Source organism: Schistocerca cancellata, chromosome 9, assembly GCF_023864275.1.
Source record: "Schistocerca cancellata isolate TAMUIC-IGC-003103 chromosome 9, iqSchCanc2.1, whole genome shotgun sequence".
Lineage (NCBI taxonomy): Eukaryota > Metazoa > Arthropoda > Insecta > Orthoptera > Acrididae > Schistocerca > Schistocerca cancellata.
The window spans coordinates 94,163,518-94,182,707 of NC_064634.1; the positions used below are offsets into that span (position 1 = coordinate 94,163,518).

General features: G+C 44.4%; 1 protein-coding gene across 1 annotated transcript in view; it reads left to right on the plus strand.

The window, feature by feature from the left end:
* Positions 1 to 289: 289 nt before the first annotated feature.
* LOC126100220 (transcription factor SPT20 homolog) overlaps positions 290 to 19,190 on the plus strand; it is a 91,216-nt gene continuing 72,315 nt past the window's right edge. The window contains exon 1 of the mRNA XM_049910782.1: positions 290 to 385. Coding sequence (XP_049766739.1) covers positions 319 to 385 — 67 coding nt within the window. The 5' untranslated portion in view covers positions 290 to 318. The remainder of the gene's footprint in view (positions 386 to 19,190) is intronic.

The window sequence follows — 19,190 nt, forward strand, 5'->3', positions numbered from 1 at the left end:
CTGCAGCCAAGACTACTTTTTTCTTCGTATCACAAATACCGGTTGCTGTACCAACCCCGTTATGAACTGGAAAAGGGATTAAATGGAAAATGAAATTACGGATCAGTGATATGTTTGTCTGGGCTGGTGGGGAGGGTGCAGCGGACAACGACCTGCACGCTGCAGAGGGTTCTGAGGACGGAAAACGCCACAGGTGCGATAGTCGACCGCGGTGCGCTTCCTCTGGCGGCCAGGGGGCGGAAGCGGTCGCACTGCGCTTCTCCACATAACGGCAGATCCGCCGCGCACGATACCCAGTGTCCTGAGCGAAGCGACGCCATGAGGACAGTGGTTCTGCTGTGCGCCGCCGCGGCGCTGCTGTCACTGCCGGCGCAAGTGAACTCTGGTAAGGCGACATCGCCGCTACCGCACTCGCGGTTTCCCTGAGTCTGAGGCTCAGGTGCCAACTTGTGAAATTCCTGTTCCCAAAATTTGGCTCTGAGTTGTCGAAATGCCTTCTGCTGCCAGTGTTCCACGGGTGTTTAAATGTTATTTTAATAATTTTAGTTATTTATTGGAATCAATCTGAAATTACCATCACATCGTAAATAGCCCAGTTTAAATACTTTTACATATCCTTCGTTTTCCAGTAGCAGATGCAGAATTTGTACAGCATAACAAGTTACGATCTCCCTGGGTATCTAGTCTTACTGTAAAAGTTCTGGAACTGGCACTGAAAAGTGAAAGATACATAAAAAATTTCAAATATCAATGTAGTTTCTGAATTGTCTCGCGACAAATATGTCGGCTATAGTGACAACTTTGTTTGTTGACGTACGATGTCTGGCTAAACAGTGCCTTTGGATAAATATCGACGAACGTCCCTCCCATAATACCGGGTGATCAAAAAGTCAGTATCAATTTGAAAACTGAATAACTCACGGAATAATGTAGACAGAGAGGTACAAATTGACACACACGCTTGGAATGACATGAGGTTTTATTAGAACCAGAGAAATACAAAGGTTCAAAAAATGTCCGACAGATGGCGCTTCATCTGATCAGAATAGCAGTAATTAGCATAACAAAGTAAGACAAAGCAAAGATCATGTTCTTTACAGAAAATGCTTAATATGTCCACCATCATTCCCCAACAATAGCTGTAGTCGAGGAATAATGTTGTGAACAGCACTGTAAAGCATGTCCGGAGATATGGTGAGGCATTGGCGTCGGATGTTGTCTTTCAGCATCCCTAGAGATGTCGGTCGATCACGATACACTTGCGACTTCAGGTAATCTCAAAGCCAATAATCGCACGGACTCAGGTCTGGGGACATGGGAGGCCAAGCGTGACGAAAGTGGCGGCTGAGCACACGATCATCACCAAACGACGGGCGCAAGAGATCTTTCACGCTTCTAGCAATATGGGTGGTTCTAATAAAAACCCATGTGATTCGAAGCATGTGTGTCACTTTTTACCTCTCTATCTACATTATTCTGTGGTTTATTAAGTTTCCAAATTTATACTGACTATTTGATCACCCGGTATGTTGATAATATTGGCACATCTTACGAAGATCCAAGATCTGAACTAGTCAAAAATAAGAAAATCATTCATATAAGAGCTTACAGCAGTCCTAATTTTGGTTTTCTGGTTCAAGAGTTGGTAGACCCTATGTCGGAACTCCGTTTTTCCACCGTGACTGAAGACGACGTGCCGAGGTGTTTCAACGGAGCAGTGATGTTATAGAAAGGCAATTTTCTCAAGACTGGATGTTAACCCTTCATCCCTAAATTGTTAGATGACTTAATTTTTAAGTTTTACGCTTTTCAAGATAACGCTTTTAAATTAAGAACAGAATTGCGTTAGACCCCTCCAGTGAGAGTACACGCTTCTGCTACACGGAAAGGAATGCGTTTCAAGTCGAATGCAGGCCATTCTGTTCAAGGGGAGTAGTGACAGATTTTCGACATTCTCGACACCTGATTTCTTTTTAAAACGGAAATTGTGGAAAAACTACAGTACTAACGTGATCTTAGATACCTAGCAACACGTTTTTTTCCAGAGATTTAGGTACCTGCCATGCAAGTGGCCGTATTGCAGTGCGATAAGATTAGAATTGTCTTTTGGAGCTGTTGTTCAAACGGTAGCTACTGTTATCTGAAGGCAAGCAACTTTAAACGTAACATCTACAATAGACCATACATTTTCCAACACATAATCAAGACGCAAGATACAGTTTAGTATCGGCCTTATAGAGAAATCATGTGCACCATCCTGCAAATGGCATTTTTCGCATGAGAAGACTACTCAATAAGGTGGTGTTTTCCTTCGAAAACAGTCAATGAGAATGATCAACAAATTCTACAAATAAAAAATAAGAAAAGTAAGAACTGTTTATTTAGGACCTTTTCATTTACTCTTCTTCTGTCGTTACGTAGCTGGTCCTTACTCCAATATTTAATCCATGTCTGAATCAACTGAAAAGATGTGTAAGGGCGATGAAAAAGTTTCCGTTCTACGGCTGTACAGTTCCAAAGTAGGTATGCTGATCAGGCAAAATTTCCGTTTAGCATTGAGGCAATCATCACAGCGAGGTAGATTGAGATACCCTTCTGGCAAAACACCGTTACCTGCTGCGTAAGAAGAACGTAACTGCCGGTTGCACATCGCCATCCGATAGGAAATGGAGAACCTTCAGTGCCTTTTATAAGGCATTTGCGATGTGGGGACGTTCGCTATGACGAATTTCGGCGCACCTTCCGACAACGGTGGTTTCGACAGACATGCTGGGCCATACTCTTTGTTCAGTCACCGATGGGTGTGTACCGACGTTTGTCCTTCGGCAGCCAAGAAAAGAATAGCGTCATGTTGGTACTGCTTGGGCGGATTTGGTAACAACGTCGCCATAGTTCACGTTTCCGTATTTACCGCTCGCACGACCGAAAGTCACGGATGCCACACTAATTGCTTGCCTATATGTAGGCGCTGATAAACCCGTATCTGAGTCGCGCTACGATGCATATACCTGCAGCAACGCCCTCAAACAGTAAATGTTTGATCGCGTCTTATGTTTAGGTTGCATTTACTATGTAATAAAGTCAGTGATCTAGAATTTTTTTAAAAGTCTGTATTATCCCTTCGATTCGTGACTGGCTGCCTGTACTGTGATCGCTCAGGAACATTTAGGACGCTCTGAGAACTAAACCACTCAAAAAGTTGTAACGAAATGAATTTGCTACGTCACAACTACGAGATAACCAAACTGCCGGATATTTAGGTAGCGATATGTACATAAAAACCATCGTTCTTCTTAATACAAAACAACTACATTTCACCCGATAACTGCACTGATTCTTTGATATGTCAAGAAATAGCTTGCAGACCGTCTCTAAAGTAACTTACGTAGGACACAGATTACTGAACTCATTCCAGAACCGCATGTACCACTGTTTTGTAACACTTCTTTTCATATTGAAGCACTGAAGCACATATTATTAACTGAATGTTGTACCTAGAAGCGAAAATTGTGCTTAAGCAAGACAGCTATACTCTTAAAGACAATGTTATCTCTGAAACTTCCTGGCAGATTAAAACTGTGTGCCCGACCGAGACTCGAACTCGGGACCTTTGCCTTTCGCGGGCAAGTGCTCTACCATCTGAGCTACCGAAGCACGACTCACGCCCGGTCTCACAGCTTTACTTCTGCCAGTATCTCGTCTCCTACCTTCCAAACTTTACAGAAGCTCTCCTGCGAACCTTGAAGTTTCATATCAGCACACACTCCGCTGCAGAGTGAAAATCTCATTCTGTAAACATCCCCCAGGCTGTGGCTAAGCCATGTCTCCGCAATATCCTTTCTTTCAGGAGTGCTAGTTCTGCAAGGTTCGCAGGAGAGCTTCTGTTAAGTTTGGATGGTAGGAGACGAGATACTGGCAGAAGTAAAGCTGTGAGACCGGGCGTGAATCGTGCTTCGGTAGCTCAGATGGTAGAGCACTTGCCCGCAAAAGGCAAAGGTCCCGAGTTCAAGTTCCGGTCGGGCACACAGTTTTAATCTGCCAGGAAGTTTCATATCAGCGCACACTCCGCTGCAGAGTGAAAATCTCATTCTGGAAACATCCCCCAGGCTGTGGCTAAGCCATGTCTCCGCAATATCCTTTCTTTCAGGAGTGCTAGTTCTGCAAGGTTCGCAAGAGAGCTTCTGTTAAGTTTGGAAGGTAGGAGACGAGATACTGGCAGAAGTAAAGCTGTGAGACCGGGCGTGAGTCGTGCTTCGGTAGCTCAGATGGTAGAGCACTTGCCCGCAAAAGGTAAAGGTCCCGTGTTCGAGTTTCGGTCGGGCACACAGATTTAATCTGCCAGGAAGTTTCATATCAGCGTACACTCGGCTGCAGAGTGATAATCTCATTCTGTAAACATCCCCCAGGCTGTGGCTAAGCCATGTCTCCGCAATATCCTTTCTTTCAGGAGTGCTAGTTCTGCAAGGTTCGCAGGAGAGCTTCTGTAAAGTTTGGATGTTAGGAGACGAGATACTGGCAGAAGTAAAGCTGTGGGACCGGGCGTGAGTCGTGCTTCGGTAGCTCAGATGGTAGAGCACTTGCCCACGAAAGGCAAAGGTCCCGAGTTCGAGTCTCGGTCGGGCACACAGTTTTAATCTGCCAGGAAGTTTCATATCAGCGCACACTCCGCTGCAGAGTGAAAATCTCATTCTGGAATGTTATCTCTATTTACCTGACAAAAATTATCTGACCTTATAAAAATTTGAGTACAGGTGTCCCGACTTCAGGAAATCGTTTGACACCGTCCTACAATTCCTAAGGAAAAAAAAAAAACTTAACTCCATCCGAACAGGCCTTGGAAGGTCCAACGGTTTCGATCGGTCGCCGTGTCATCCTCAGCCCACAGGCGTCACTGGATGCGGATATGGAGGGCAGGTGGTCAGCATGAGTTTACGAGGCCGGAGCCGCTCCTTCTCAGTCAAGTAGCTCCTCAGTTTGCCTCACAAGGGCTGAGTGCACCCCGCTTGCCAACAGCGCTCGGCATTACCGTTTAGTGAAAAAAATACGAGCTTAGTATCCGACGAGGTTTGCGACTTGTTTCAAGACTTCCTTACAGATAGAAATCAACGCGTCGGTTTTGAAGGAAAAAAAAATCGACAGATGTAAAGGTAATTTCCGGAGTACCACAAGGAAGTGTGATAGGACCATTACTCTTGTACACGGTATAAAAAAATGATGTAGCACAAAAAGTCGGGAGTTCCTTAAGACTGTTCGCAGATGATACCATTAACTACAGCAAAGTACGAGGGTCTTCCCAAAAGTAAGGTCTATTTTTTTCATAAGTACATATACCTGTTTATTTCTACAATGGTTTACACCAGTTTACAGCCTGAACATTTAGATATTTTCCGACATAATTTTCATTTCATTTTCATTTCATAATTTTCATTTCTGTCGATGGATTTTTGTAGACGCCGTGGCAGTTTTTGTGTGCCCCTGTCATACCAGCTCGCTGCCATGCTGATCAGAAAGTTATGAACCTCTTCTTTCACCTCGTCGTCGGAGCTGAATCGCTTTCCGGCCAAATATTCTTTTAACCTAGGGAACAGGTGATAGTCACTGGGCGACAAGTCAGGACTATAGGGTGAGTGGATGATTATGTTCCACTGAAACTGTTACAGGAGAACAACGGTTTGCCGAGCGAAGTGTGGGCGAGCGTTGTCATGGAGCATGTGTACGCCCTTCCTCAACATTCCTCTTTTCCGGTTCTGAATTTCCCGTTTGAGTTTCTTCAGACTCTCACAGTACCTGTCAGCGCTAATTGTGATCCCAGCGGTTCAGCTCCGACGACGAAGTGAAATTAGGGGTTCATAACTTTCTGAACAGCATGGCGGCGAGCTGGTATGATATGGGCATACAAAAACTGCCATAGCGTTTACAAAAATGCATCGACGGAAATGATGATTATGTCGAAAAATAGCGAAATGTTCAATCTATAAACTGATGTAAACCATTATAGAAATAAACAGGTCTATGTTCTTATAGAAATATAGGAGACCTTACTTTTGGGATTACCCTCGTAGAACCGCCAGGAGACAGTATCAATTTTCATGACGACCTACAGAAGATTGATCAATGGTGCAGGCTCTGGCAGTTGGCCCTGAACTTAAATAAATGTAACATATTGCGCGTACATAAGAAAAAAATCCACTACTGTACAACTTCATTATTCATGACAAATTGCTGGAACCCGTATCTGCAGTAAAACATCTATCTAGAGCATCCTTAAGTAGAATGACCACAGAAAACAAATAGTAGGAAAAGTAGGTGCCAGACTGAGATCCACTGGATGAATCTGAAGGAAATGTAATTCATCCACGTAGGGACTGGCTTGCAAGGCGCCTGTTTGATTTATCCTTCAGGATTGTTCATCAATTTAGGACCCTTACCAGGTAGGACTCATAGAACAGATAGCTAAGATCCAACGAAGAGCGGCGGGCTTTGTCATGGGATCTTTTAGTCGGCACGAGACCATTACCGAGATTCTCAACAAACTCCAGTGGCACACATTACAAGTGAGGGGTTGAGTTTCACGGATTACTAATGAAATTCAGGGAGAGAAATTTCGGGGAAGAGTCGGAATACATATTACTTCCTCCCACATACATCTCGCAAAATGGCCACGATAAGAACATTTGAGAAATTAGAGCTGCTACGGAGGCTTGCGCTCATTCATTCTTCCCACGCGCCGCTCCCGAGTGGAACAGGGAAGTGATCATCAGTTTGTTGAACCAAAATGGTTCAGATGGCTCTGAGCACTATGTGACTTAACATCTGAGGTCATCAGTCCCCGAGAACTTAGAACTACTTAAACCTAACTAACCTAAGGACATCACACGCGTCCATGCCCGAGGCAGGATTGGAACCTGCGACCGTAGCAGTCGCGCGGTTCCAGACTGAAGCGCCTAGATCCGCTCGGCCACACCGTCCGGCGTTTGTTGAACCAGAAGTACCCTCGGTCACATACCGTCAAGTGGATTGCGCATTATTCATGTAGATGTAGATATTTACCGTCACATCACAACGCACACCAAGTCTAAGGACCACAGTATAGGCCTATAACAAAGACGAATAACTCTGTAGTGTCCGACTATATGAGTAGTGGCGAACATCATTAGCGCGCCTCAACGTACTGGGAAAAAATTGATAAGCCCTAGGAAACACGAAGCTAATACCGTGCAAAACGGTGAGGAAGAGTGCACCAGGTGTTCAGGTAAGCCATATGCACGTCACGGCTTGGATCCTTACGGCTACCAAACTGCGGGCCCGTTGATTACTGCGCTTCACTCGCTGTTGTAACTACTGCCAGACGTTTTCCATGGAATTAAGGTCGGGTGATTAACCGGACCAGCTGACGTGTGACAGGGCGCCAGAGTGGTTTTCAAATCGGGAACGTTGGCGTGAAGTCCTGTTCACACCGTTGTTGCCATCTTGGAACATGGGAATGTAGCTGATATAGAAAACGTCGAAGTAAACATCGCGATTCATGTTTATGTTATCCTGAATGGGTGATCCGAGTCGATGCAAAAAATAGCACCAAATAATTAAACAGAGAACCGACTCGTGGAGATAACATCTTGGACCTACTAATAACAAACAGAACCGAACTTTTCGACTCTGTACGCGCAGAACAGGGAATCAGTGATCATAAGGCCGTTGCAGCATCCCTGTATATGGAAGTAAATGGGAATATAAAAAAACAGCAGAAGGTTTATCTGTTTAGCAAGAGTAATAGGAGCAGATTTCAGACTACCTAACAAATCAAAACGAAAATTTCTGTTCCGACACTGACAATGTTGAGTGATTATGGAAAAAGTTCAAGGCAATCGTAAAACGCGTTTTAGACAGGTACGTGCCGAGTAAAACTGTGAGGGACGGGAAAAACCCACCGTGGTTCAACAACAGTTAGGAAACTACTGAGAAAGCAAAGAGAGCTTCACTTCAAATTTAAACGCAGCCAAAACCTCTCAGACAGACAGAAGCTAAACGATCTCAAAGTTAGCGTAAGGAGAGCTATGCGTGATGTGTTCAGTGAATTCGAAAGTAAAATTCTATGTACCGACTTGACAGAAAATCCTAGGAAGTTCTGATCTTACGTTAAATCAGTAAGTGGATCGAGACAGAATAGCCAGACACTCTGGGATGATAATGGCATTGAAAAAGAGGATGACACGTATAAAGCTGAAATACTAAACACCTTTTCCAAAGCTGTTTCACAGAGGAAGACCGCACTGCAGTTCGTTCTCTAAAACCTCGCACGAACGAAAAAATGGCTGACATCGAAATAAGTGTCCAAGGAATAGAAAATCAACTGTACCTGACGGGATAGCAATTCGATTCTACACAGAGTACGCAAAATAACTTGCCCCCCTTCTAACAGTCGTGTACCGCAACTCTCTAGAGGAACGGAAGGTTCCAAATGATTGGAAAAGAGCACGGGTAGTTCCAGTTTTCAAGAAGGGTCATCGAGCAGATGCGCAAAACTATAGGCCTATATCTCTGACATCGATCTGTTGTTGAGTTTTAGAACATTTCTTTTTTTTGCTCGCGTATCATGTTGTTTCTGGAAACCCAGAATCTATTCTGTAGGAATCAACATGGATTCGGGAAACAGCGATCGTGTGAGACCCAACTCGCTTTATTTGTTCATGAGACCCAGAAAATATTAGATACAGGCTCCCAGGTAGATGCTATTTTCCTTGACTTCCGGAAGGCGTTCGATACCGTTCCGCACTGTCGCCTGATAAACAAAGTAAGAGCCCACGGAATATCAGACCAGCAGTGTGGCTGGATTGAAGAGTTTTTAGCATACAGAACACAGCATGTTGTTCTCAACGGAGAGACGTCTACAGACGTTAAAGTAACCTCTGGCGTGCCACAGGAGGGTGTTATGGGACCATTGCTTTGCACAATATATATAAATGGCCTAGTAGATAATGTCGGAAGTTCCAACGGCTTTTCGCGTATGATTCTGTAGTATACAGAGAAGTCGCAGCATTAGAAAATTGCAGCAAAATGCAGGAAGATCTGCAGCGGATAGGCACTTGGTGCAGGGAGTGGCAACTGACTCTTAACATAAACATATGTAATGTATTTCGAATACATAGAAAGAAGGATCCTTTATTGTATGATTATATGATAGCGGAACAAACACTGATAGCAGTTACTTCTGTAAAATAACTGGGAGTATGCGTACGGAACGATTTGGAGTGGAATGATCATATAAAATTAATTTTTGGTAAGGTGGGTGTCAGGTTGAGATTAATTGGGAGAGTCCTTAGAAAATGTAGTCCATCAACAAAGGAGGTGGCTTACAAAACACTCGTTCGACCTATACTTGAGTAGTGCTCATCAGTGTGGGATCCGTACCAGATCAGGTTGACAGAGAAGATAGAGAAGATCCAAACAAGAGCGGAGCGTTTCGTCACAGGGTTATTTGGTAAGCGTGATAGCGTTAAGGAGATGTTTAGGAAACTCAAATGGCAGACTCTGCAAGAGAGGCGCTCTGCATCTCATTGTAGCTTGCTGTCCAGGTTTCGAGAGGGTGCGTTTCTGGATAAGGTACCGAATATATTGCTAACTCCTACTTATACCTCCCGAGGAGATCACGAATGTAAAATTATAGAGATTCGAGCGCGCACGGAGGCTTTCCGGCAGTTGTTCTCCCCGCGAACCATACGCGACTGGAACAGGAAAGGGAGGTAATGACAGTGGCGCGTAAAGTGCCCTCCGCCACACACCGTTGGGTGGCTTGCGGAGTATAAATGTAAATGTACATCACGGAACTACCTCCGGTCTGAAATAAACATGCAACTTAATGCGTGTGAAACACCTCGTTGGAAAGTCCACTAGACTCTTTGCATCGCTTTGAAAATAGAGAAAATGGCAACTCGACGAACAACTTTACACGCTTCTACTCAGCTATCTTCCAGCATCTGTGCTGTTTGGCCTATTCTCCAGCTGTATGAACCACTGCGAGCAGCAACCGTTTTGTTAGCTATCCGATACCAGAGCGCCACTACCTGCAGTTCCCTTAGCAATGTTCGTTCAGAATCTGGCAGAGACGGACCAGCATTCTCTGCCACTAGCATCTGCTCATCAACAAATCGGGTAATGTCTTTCAGTCTGTGGTCCTGGGCACGTCAAAACACGGCAGTTCCTTTCTGTGTTACATCGTCGTCGACCCATATTACAGATTCCATGCAACCGAGTGGACATACTGCTGAATAACTTCCATGACTTACGGCAGCTGTGCAGTGTCACGTGATCCGAATGTGACCTGTTCTGCTCCGCATATAGTGCTCCAAAGTGACCAGTGTGCACTTTTTAGAGAGTGATGACATTTTATTCGGGGCACTTATTTTCGAGTAACACCAAGAAGCGATATGAAATGAGACTAACACATGAAATATCTGATGGGTAACGTGAATGGAATATTTAGATTTAAATGATAATTAGTTGAAACCCTCAGCTGCCGACAGGTGTTGTTGATATACCTCGATGGGGACAGCTGAAAATGTGTACCCCGACCTGAACTCGAACCCGGGATCTCCTGCTTACATGGCACACGCTCTGTCCATCGGAGCCACCGAGGACACAGATGAATAACGCGACTGCAGGGACTTATCCCTTGCACGCTTCCCGTGAGACCCACATTCCCAACTGTCCACCATCTACATACGTAATGTACCTAATAGATATTTTCCCATCCACTCATTACTCGCGCACACTAAGGTCACGATTCCCGTAAGAGTTCGGGCAACTTGTGCGCATTCGCACAGACGAAGGTCAATGTCTGGGAAGCCTTTAACTATATGTATGAAGATAGTAACTGTTCTCGAAAGAACAAGGTAAGAAGGTATATCAACAACACCTGTCGGCAGCTGAGGGTTTCAAGTAATTATCATTTATTGTAGAGAAGCTGCACAGTCATCAGTGGTATCAGTTCTTTCGAGAACAGTTACTATCTTCATATATTTATATTTGTTGCAAGGATTTTGAGGAAGTACGTTTCGTAAACCAGACCAAAGGCAAGGTGCTAATGCGAACAATCTGTAGGACTATGTCTGTGCTTTGAGTCTTTACCAAGAACGCATGACAACAGACAGTGGAGGGAAATAAACAAGTGGTGCTAAGACAGTAATAGTTTACAATAGCTTAATCGAAAGCGTAACAGAGGAGGTTGGCGAACTTAGGAAAGCCAGGAAAGAAACCGACATAGTTCCCTAGAAACCATACTGCAAAAATTTTGAGATCCGGTACTCGTGCAAGACTCACAAACAACCTCTTGAGTGCGAGGTTGCATGTTCAACCTTCAGTAAAACTCATCTGAAAGTGTCGTGTTAACAATTATGACAGCAAAATATTAGCAGGTAATGACTCACCATGTTCAGAAAATGGGTGTGCAGGAGGTGCAGAGATCAATTTTCTATGGAATGTATGTACTACGCTTCACAAAACGGACATAACCTACATTCAAGAAACGTTCAAAACAAATTGTCAGCTTGTACTATGAACACCGAATGAAAAATTGCTCCGGCCGGTGTGGCCGAGCGGTTCTAGGCGCTTCAGTCGGGAGCCGCGCGACCAGTGCGGTCGCAGGTTCGAATCCTGCCTCGGGCCTGGATGAGTGTGATGTCCTTAGGTTAGTCAGGTTTAAGTAGTTCTAAGTTCTGGGGGACTGACGATCTCAGATGTTAAGTCCCATAATACTCAGAGCCATTTGAACCATTTTTGAAAAATTGCACACCAAAGTGATCACAAAGATCGGAAACATCAAGATCGAAGGCAATCTCCTTGGTTCATCTAGGTATTCACTCTGAAAGAACACACATAGAATCATGTTGGTGTGCCGTGCTGATGAGAACTGATGGAATGTGATGGCACTCTTTCGTGGAGCTTATAGCAATTACCCTTTAAGGCGTAGCTGCAGATAGTGCAACGACATGTTTAACAGGTACGGAAAAAGAACAAACATTCAGAGACTGAATTCGTCAAGTGGTTCATAAACTGCAATGTTTTCTCTAAAGGAGTACGACTTTTATAAGCAGACCAGGAATCAAGCAAAAGTAAGTTGTTTTGACCAGCTGTTGGCTAGAAGCAGTGCTCGTACCGCAGCTGTAGTTCTCTTACGCGTATTTTCCCAGTCTTGCCTGCTGTGACGTAAATATTCTCTACTGCCCTTGCAAGATCACGCACACGAGAAAGAGACGTAGGGAGCGCAACAGCCGGCCGTTGTGGCCGAGCGGTTCTAGGCGCTTCAGTCTGGAACGGCGCTGATGCTACGGTCGCAGGTTCGAATCCTGCCACGGGCATGGATGTGTGTGATATCCTTAGGTTAGTTGGGTTTAAGTAGTTCTAAGTCTAGGGGACTGATGACCTCAGATGTTAAGTTCCATAGTGCTTACAGCCATTTGAACTATTTTTGGAGCGTAACACCTTCAACTTTTCACAGCACTATGAATAACTTTCCAACCATTTCACCACCTATATTAACAATCGGAATAATTATATATGAATGTGTTAAGGCATCGATGTTAGCTGATCTGATCCAACCCTCTTGGTGCTTCTAATTTCCAGGGTTCCTTTCACATGCGTTTCCTCTCCAAATTCTGATTGTTACGTGTTAAAACCAAATTCCTTACTGAACGATCGGATAAGTTCGTTTATCTCGTTACGAATTTTCTGGCCGATTCCGCTGTTTGTTTCGCATCGTAAAGTTGACATTTCGTTTGTAATTTCGTAACCTTGTGCTTCCAATTGTGTTGCGCTGTTTGAAGCTATGTAAACATCCACTGCTTCCCTTGAAATCACTGTAATCTATACCGCGCAAAATTTGATGTGCTTATCGTAGTAGGCCATTATCATGCAAATCCTGTAAATTGTATGGAGCATCCTTCAAACGCACAAACACCAGTTTCTGTAACAAGTGCGCCTTCTCCTCCTTTGAATATCCGTAGTTTTTCTTATACACTACATGGTATATTGCTGCGGACTTATTCGCAGTCTTTTCATAGTTACTTTTCTACTATGCTGTGGAAGTTCATCCACATACGTAATGACGTTTAGCGTCCGCTCCTTGGGCAACGGTTGTCCTTTACTACGTTTCACTGGAGGCTGGATTTGTGGCAACCTGTCCGACAGGGGTGATGAACTACATGGTTCGACGCCGGCTTCAGTATCACTTTCACGTGTAACGGACGTATCGTCATCATTGTATTCCTCAAGTACATTGCTCGAACCAGTACGACATCCAACATTTCACTGACTCATTTTGCAGAAACGCTAATATTTCATCAGCTACTTATTTCTATGCGAAATTCCCTGGGTTCGTCTCTAACGAATGTCAAATTTGGCACCTGTTGTTGTAGATATAATGCACAGTTTGCTTTGTTGATCGTTGACAGTGCTCTGTTTTTTATCAACACTGCTAACACTGCAGCAATGTTGTGAGCCGCTCGTCGACTACGCAGTTCAACTACCCTCCGCAGCCTCATGCTGTGCTCACCATAGCCGGCCTGAGTGGCCGAGCGGTTCTAAGCGCTACAGTCTGGAGCCGCGCGACCGCTACGGTCGCAGGTTCGAGTCCTGCCTCGGGCAAGGATGTGTGTGATGTCCTTAGGTTAGTTAGGTTTGAGTAGTTCTAAGTTCTAGGGGACTGATGACCACAGCAGTTAAGTCCCATAGTGCTCAGAGCCATTGTTTTGTGCTCACCATAGGATACATCCAGGCCCATCCCTGTTCCCATTAGCAGCCAAAATGCTGCCACAATAGTATGTCTCGCTGAGTACCATGGGAATAAAATGCAGCGTGTATGGATGCGTACAACGATACATAAACAATCATTTTACCTTCCCTCAGTTTACGGACGGAACAGGGCAGAAAACGACTTATTTTAGTACGATATACTCTGCACCACGCACTGTAGAGTGGAGAGGGAAGCACTCATACTGACGTAGAATTTGCAGACTAAAGTACATAAAAACGTATCAGAAACATCAGGATAATGACGAAGACTATAACAGAATTTGCAAACAGACTGAAACAATAAATATCTCAAGATAATAATGATTTAGAAAATAAGCAGAGTCAAGACAAGAGACAAAGTAAGTAAAAGACGGATCAAATTGCGATAAAAGTAAACTGAAATACGAGGGTAAGTCAAATGAAAATCTTAAATTTGTAATAACAAATCGAAAGTTCGCGCCGTTATCCTGTAAGTTGGTAAGCGTGCTACAAACAGCCTACAGAATGCCCTGTAGGTGGCAGCATAGTGCAGATGTACTCATGTCATCGCAGTATCATTATAAAGATGGCCGCCCCATTTGCGACTTGCACCAGGCAAGAAAAGCGTTCTGTTATAATGTTTTTGCGTAGTGGAGGTGTGAAACCTATTGAAATTCATCGACGAATAAAGGTTCAAACGGTGATTCACATTTGTCACAGCAGCGAGTCTATGAATGGAGTAGGAAGTTCGCAAATGGTGTGACTTCAGTGGAAGATTCTCCTCGTCCAGGTCAGGCACAACGAGTCGTGACTCCACAGAACATTGCAGCAGTTGAAGCCATAGTGAAAGAAAACCGCCGAGTGACACTCAATGACATTGCAGCATGTTTACAGATTAGTCACGGGTCAGCACACCACATTGTGCATGATGTGCTCCAGTTTCACAAAGTGTCTGCAAGATGGGTGCCACGGCAGCTGACTCCTGAAATGAGAGAACGACGTGTTGATGCTTGTGAAGAACTTCTTCGGCGCTTTGAACGAGAAGGTGATGGCTTCCTTGCAAGAATTGTACTGGGGTCAAAACCTGGGGTCACTTCCACCAACCGGAAACGAAGAGAGCGAGCAAGGAATGGCGCCATTCCTCATCACCAAAACCAAAGAAGTTTCGAACAGAACCATCAGCAGGGAAGGTTATGCTGACTCTCTTTTGGGATAAAAAAAGGCGTCATTTTGGAGCATTACGTGCCTAGAGGGACCACTGTCACCAGTGCATCATACACAGATCTCCTAAAAAATCATCTGCGGCCTGCAATCAAATCAAAGCGGCGTGGATTTCTGTCAGCAGGTGTCCTTTTCCAACGTGACAATGCAAGGCCCCACACAAAGTACGACAGTTGCAACAATCACATACCTGCATTTTCAGTGTCTTCCTCATCCACCATACCCACCAGACCTTGCCTCAAGTGATTTCCATATGTTTGGACCACTCAAAGACGCAATGGGAGGAATGACGTTCCGTTCTGATGAAGAGGTACGCCACACGGTGCATGAGTGGTTGCGCGGACGACCAAAAGAATTTTTTTCTAAAGGAATTTATGCACTTAGTAAGTGCTGGAGGACTTGCATTAAGCGTGGGGGAGATTGTGTTGAAAAGTGATACAGCTTTGTACCACTTCTGCACAATAAATAATATTTAAAAAATATTTAAGATTTTCATTTGACTCACCCTCGTACGAACTCGGATTATACAGATATGGGGACAGAGTCAGCCGCCAATTTGGTGAAAGACTTATCTCAAGCTGCGCGCGTAGGCTTCCGCGGACGTTGTCACAGTTAATAAAATTCTTCTGGGTGTGTGACTGCATTGTCAGTGTGTAAAATTCACCGACGTTTCGGCCACAGTTACAAATGGCTTTTCGCAGTGTTTTTCTACTAACTGCAGAATGAGTTCTGTACTGGTGGAAGAGGGTGTTACCGCAATCTAATATAATAAAGTTGTGGGATAGACGAAATTTGCGAGACTAAGCTGCGCTTCTGAGTATGGGATAGATGGCTATTGTAATAGAAGGTGGACAATTAGCTGTCTTTTGTAAATTGGAAGGGATTTGGTTTCTCTGATATTTTGTGGAAGACTGTTCCCGTTACGGATACGGTGAATGATTTAGAGTATGTGGCAGTGTTATGTGCTGGTACAGAGAGAATTTTACTGTATTGTGAGCGGGTGTTTCTGCTGTGCTGTTCAGATAGTGGTGTAAAACTTGACGATATTAATCCATTGTCTTCACCTAAGAAGCACCTCACTCGGTAACTACACACTGGAACTAAATTTGTGAAATTATCATGACATGCGTAAGTTACTTCTGAGCCTATCTTCAAGGTACACATTACCCGTTGTTAGAGCACATAAGAAATTACTGTTAATATTTTTGTGGCGTACAGGAAACATCATCTAGTGGAGTGCAAAAGATCAGATTAGTGAGGAAGCAAAACATTGCACTAGACGGAAATGTATACCGTCGCCAGACAGTAAAACGTATAGAGTTGGGCTTAACGATGGTATTACAGTTTCTGTATTGATGACAATTTTATTTTCTATGTCCAATGCCTACTTTGATCGTTATACAGTCTTAACTTTAAGAGTCCCCTGACATGACAGCTCACGCATCTTAGTAGTTGCCACACGCACTGTCAGTGATGTATCGTATTTAGCATCTAATGGTGGGTTTTCTATTACTGTCCATGAAGCTAGTGCTCACACCGTGGCTTTGGTTTCCTGCAACTGTTATCTTGTTGAGACTGCCAGGCGACGGTGTAGTTCCATGTATGATAGCGAGGCTTCCGACACGTACTTTTTACTTCCTCCTTTTCTTCCTACGACAACTTCCCTCTCCGAAACCGCCGTACAGAAAGAGAGGCTTGGAAATGCTTTACCAGCTTCTAAATAATACAAACTTTCACAATGCAGGACATTTTATTCTTTTTTCCGCACCTAATCATAAAGGGGCAATAGTTGCTACAATATTCACGCATCACAAAATTTGAATGTTACCTGAATTATTTCTCACGATGCTCAGGTTACGAAAACTATTTTCATATCTTCGTCGTCTTACATACAGAGATTACTCAGCTGCATGTTCCGCCAAAGTTCACCACTCCCCTCTCCGACCTTTGTCCGTTCTTATTTTCGAATTATAATACAAGATTATCTCGGGAGGTCTTCCATCCTTCAGTCTACTCACATGTTGTTGCCACCTACACTTGTATTCAGTTATTTCCCCATTAACATACATTCATTCCTTTCTAATTAGATATCTTCCTGCACAGTCTTTAACTCCACTCAAGAAAAAAATGTGTGTGGAATCTTATGGGACTTAACTGCAAAGGTCATGAGTCCCTAAGCTTACACACTATTTAACCTAAATTATCCTAAGGACAAACACACACACCTATGCCCGAGGGAGGACTCGAACCTCCGCCGGGACCATCCGCATAGTCCATGACTGCAGCGCCCGAGACCGCTCGGCTAATCCCGCGCGGCCCACTCAAGAATCTTGTTTGTGTTAGGCTGTCTTTTATTTTTCCATCTCTTGCTTCCTCACAACAGTCATAGTATCGTTATAGTTACAAGGTTCCTTGAGATGATTTGTGTAAGATGAATTAATTATTTAATTTTTTGTATATTGCTGGATTTTTAGTTATGCATACTGTTTATTGTTCCACAAATTGCTTGAAAAACGCAGCCTGACAAAAAAATTAGGTACACAGATGGCCAGGAGCAAACGAAATGTAACTTTCGGAATGGAGAGGGTATGTGGTGTTATTTCAGTGACTACAAAGTCGAGTTAAAAATACTTGACGGCCTGAGTCCACTCATCAGTATGACGATGCACACCCTCTTGCATGGATGCATACACTGATTCTCTTGGGAAGGGTGTCTGAACGCCATTGCGTCCTCTCCTGAGACAAGCTCGCCCACAACCCTAACTCTTCTTTGATATCCTGGATACTGCCTCTTTGATGGCGTTCACGTTTGAGCTGATCCTGGGGTCCCGGGTTCGATTCCCGGCCGGGTTGGGGATTTTCTCTGTCTGGAGACTGGGTGTTTGTGTTGTCCTCATCATTTCATCATCATAATTCGTTAAAGTTGCTAGTTTGGTCTGTGTAAAGATTGGGACTTTGTAAGGACGCTGAAGAACGCGCAGTTGAGCTCCCCACGAACCAAACATCCTCCATCATCATGAGCTGATCCCATACGCGTTCTGTCGGGAAAACGGTGGGGATCTTGCAGGTCACGGAATTACCTCAACATCAGACAGTTCATACAGGAACGTGCCGTGAGTAGGCGAGCATTGTCCTGTTGAAAAGTGGGATCACGGTACTGTCATGTCAGAGGTAACACGTATGCCCATGACGTATCGTTGTGCCGAAAGAGTTCCCTCATTCACTAGCAACCATGACCTGAAGTCAAACGCGATGCCTCCTCACAACATGACGTCTGGTGCAGTATCACTGTGCGTTACCAAACCATTGGAAGAATGAGACTTCTTCTCAGGTCAACGCTATACTCACTGATGATGGACATGCGGAGTAGTGCAAACCGTGATTAATTCGCAATGTGACAATATTCATCAGCAGTCCACACTTCTTGATCATAGCATCACTCTCACGGTTGGTTGTTTGAGTTGTGGGAGGGGACCAAACAACAAGGTCATCAGTCCCATCGGATTAGGTAAGGATGGGGAAGGAAGTCAGCTGTGCCCTTTAAAAGGAACCATCCCGACATTTGCCTTAAGCGATTTGGGGAAATCACAGAAAACATAAATCAGGATGGCCGAACGCGGGTATGAACCGCCGCCCTTCCGAATACGAGTCCATCATTCTAACCACTGCGCCAGCTCGCTTGGTAGCATCATTCTAAAGGCAACCGTTTGTGTTGTGGTGTTAACGGCCATTCCCTATTCTAACTGCTGGAATCCACTGCCCAATGGTGTGGGACAACAAAGGGTGTTGCAAGGAGTCCGTTACTTAGACTTGGGTGGTAGGAGGAGATGTGAAAGAGCTCCAGTGTGGAAATGCAGAGGTCCTCCCTTGTGATGGTCAGACATGGACGACAGAAACCTTGAAGATGAATATTCCTGCACTTACATACCCAAGCCATCCAATATCGGACTGTCACATCTGAATGTCCCACAAATACGAACACTGTACGATGCGACCGACTGCCCAAATAGAGCCCCACAACGAGCCCCTTTCAAACTCTGTCGGATGCGGATGTCGCAGTCCCACTCGAGACCACACCGTTTCTGTGTCCTTCGACGACGTTCAGGCCCCTGATATTCCCTACTAGGGCTGGTAACAGCACTAAACACAAACAATACTAAAGCACTCTGAAGGTGTTCTGCCTGCCAAAGGTAATTACAACTGTA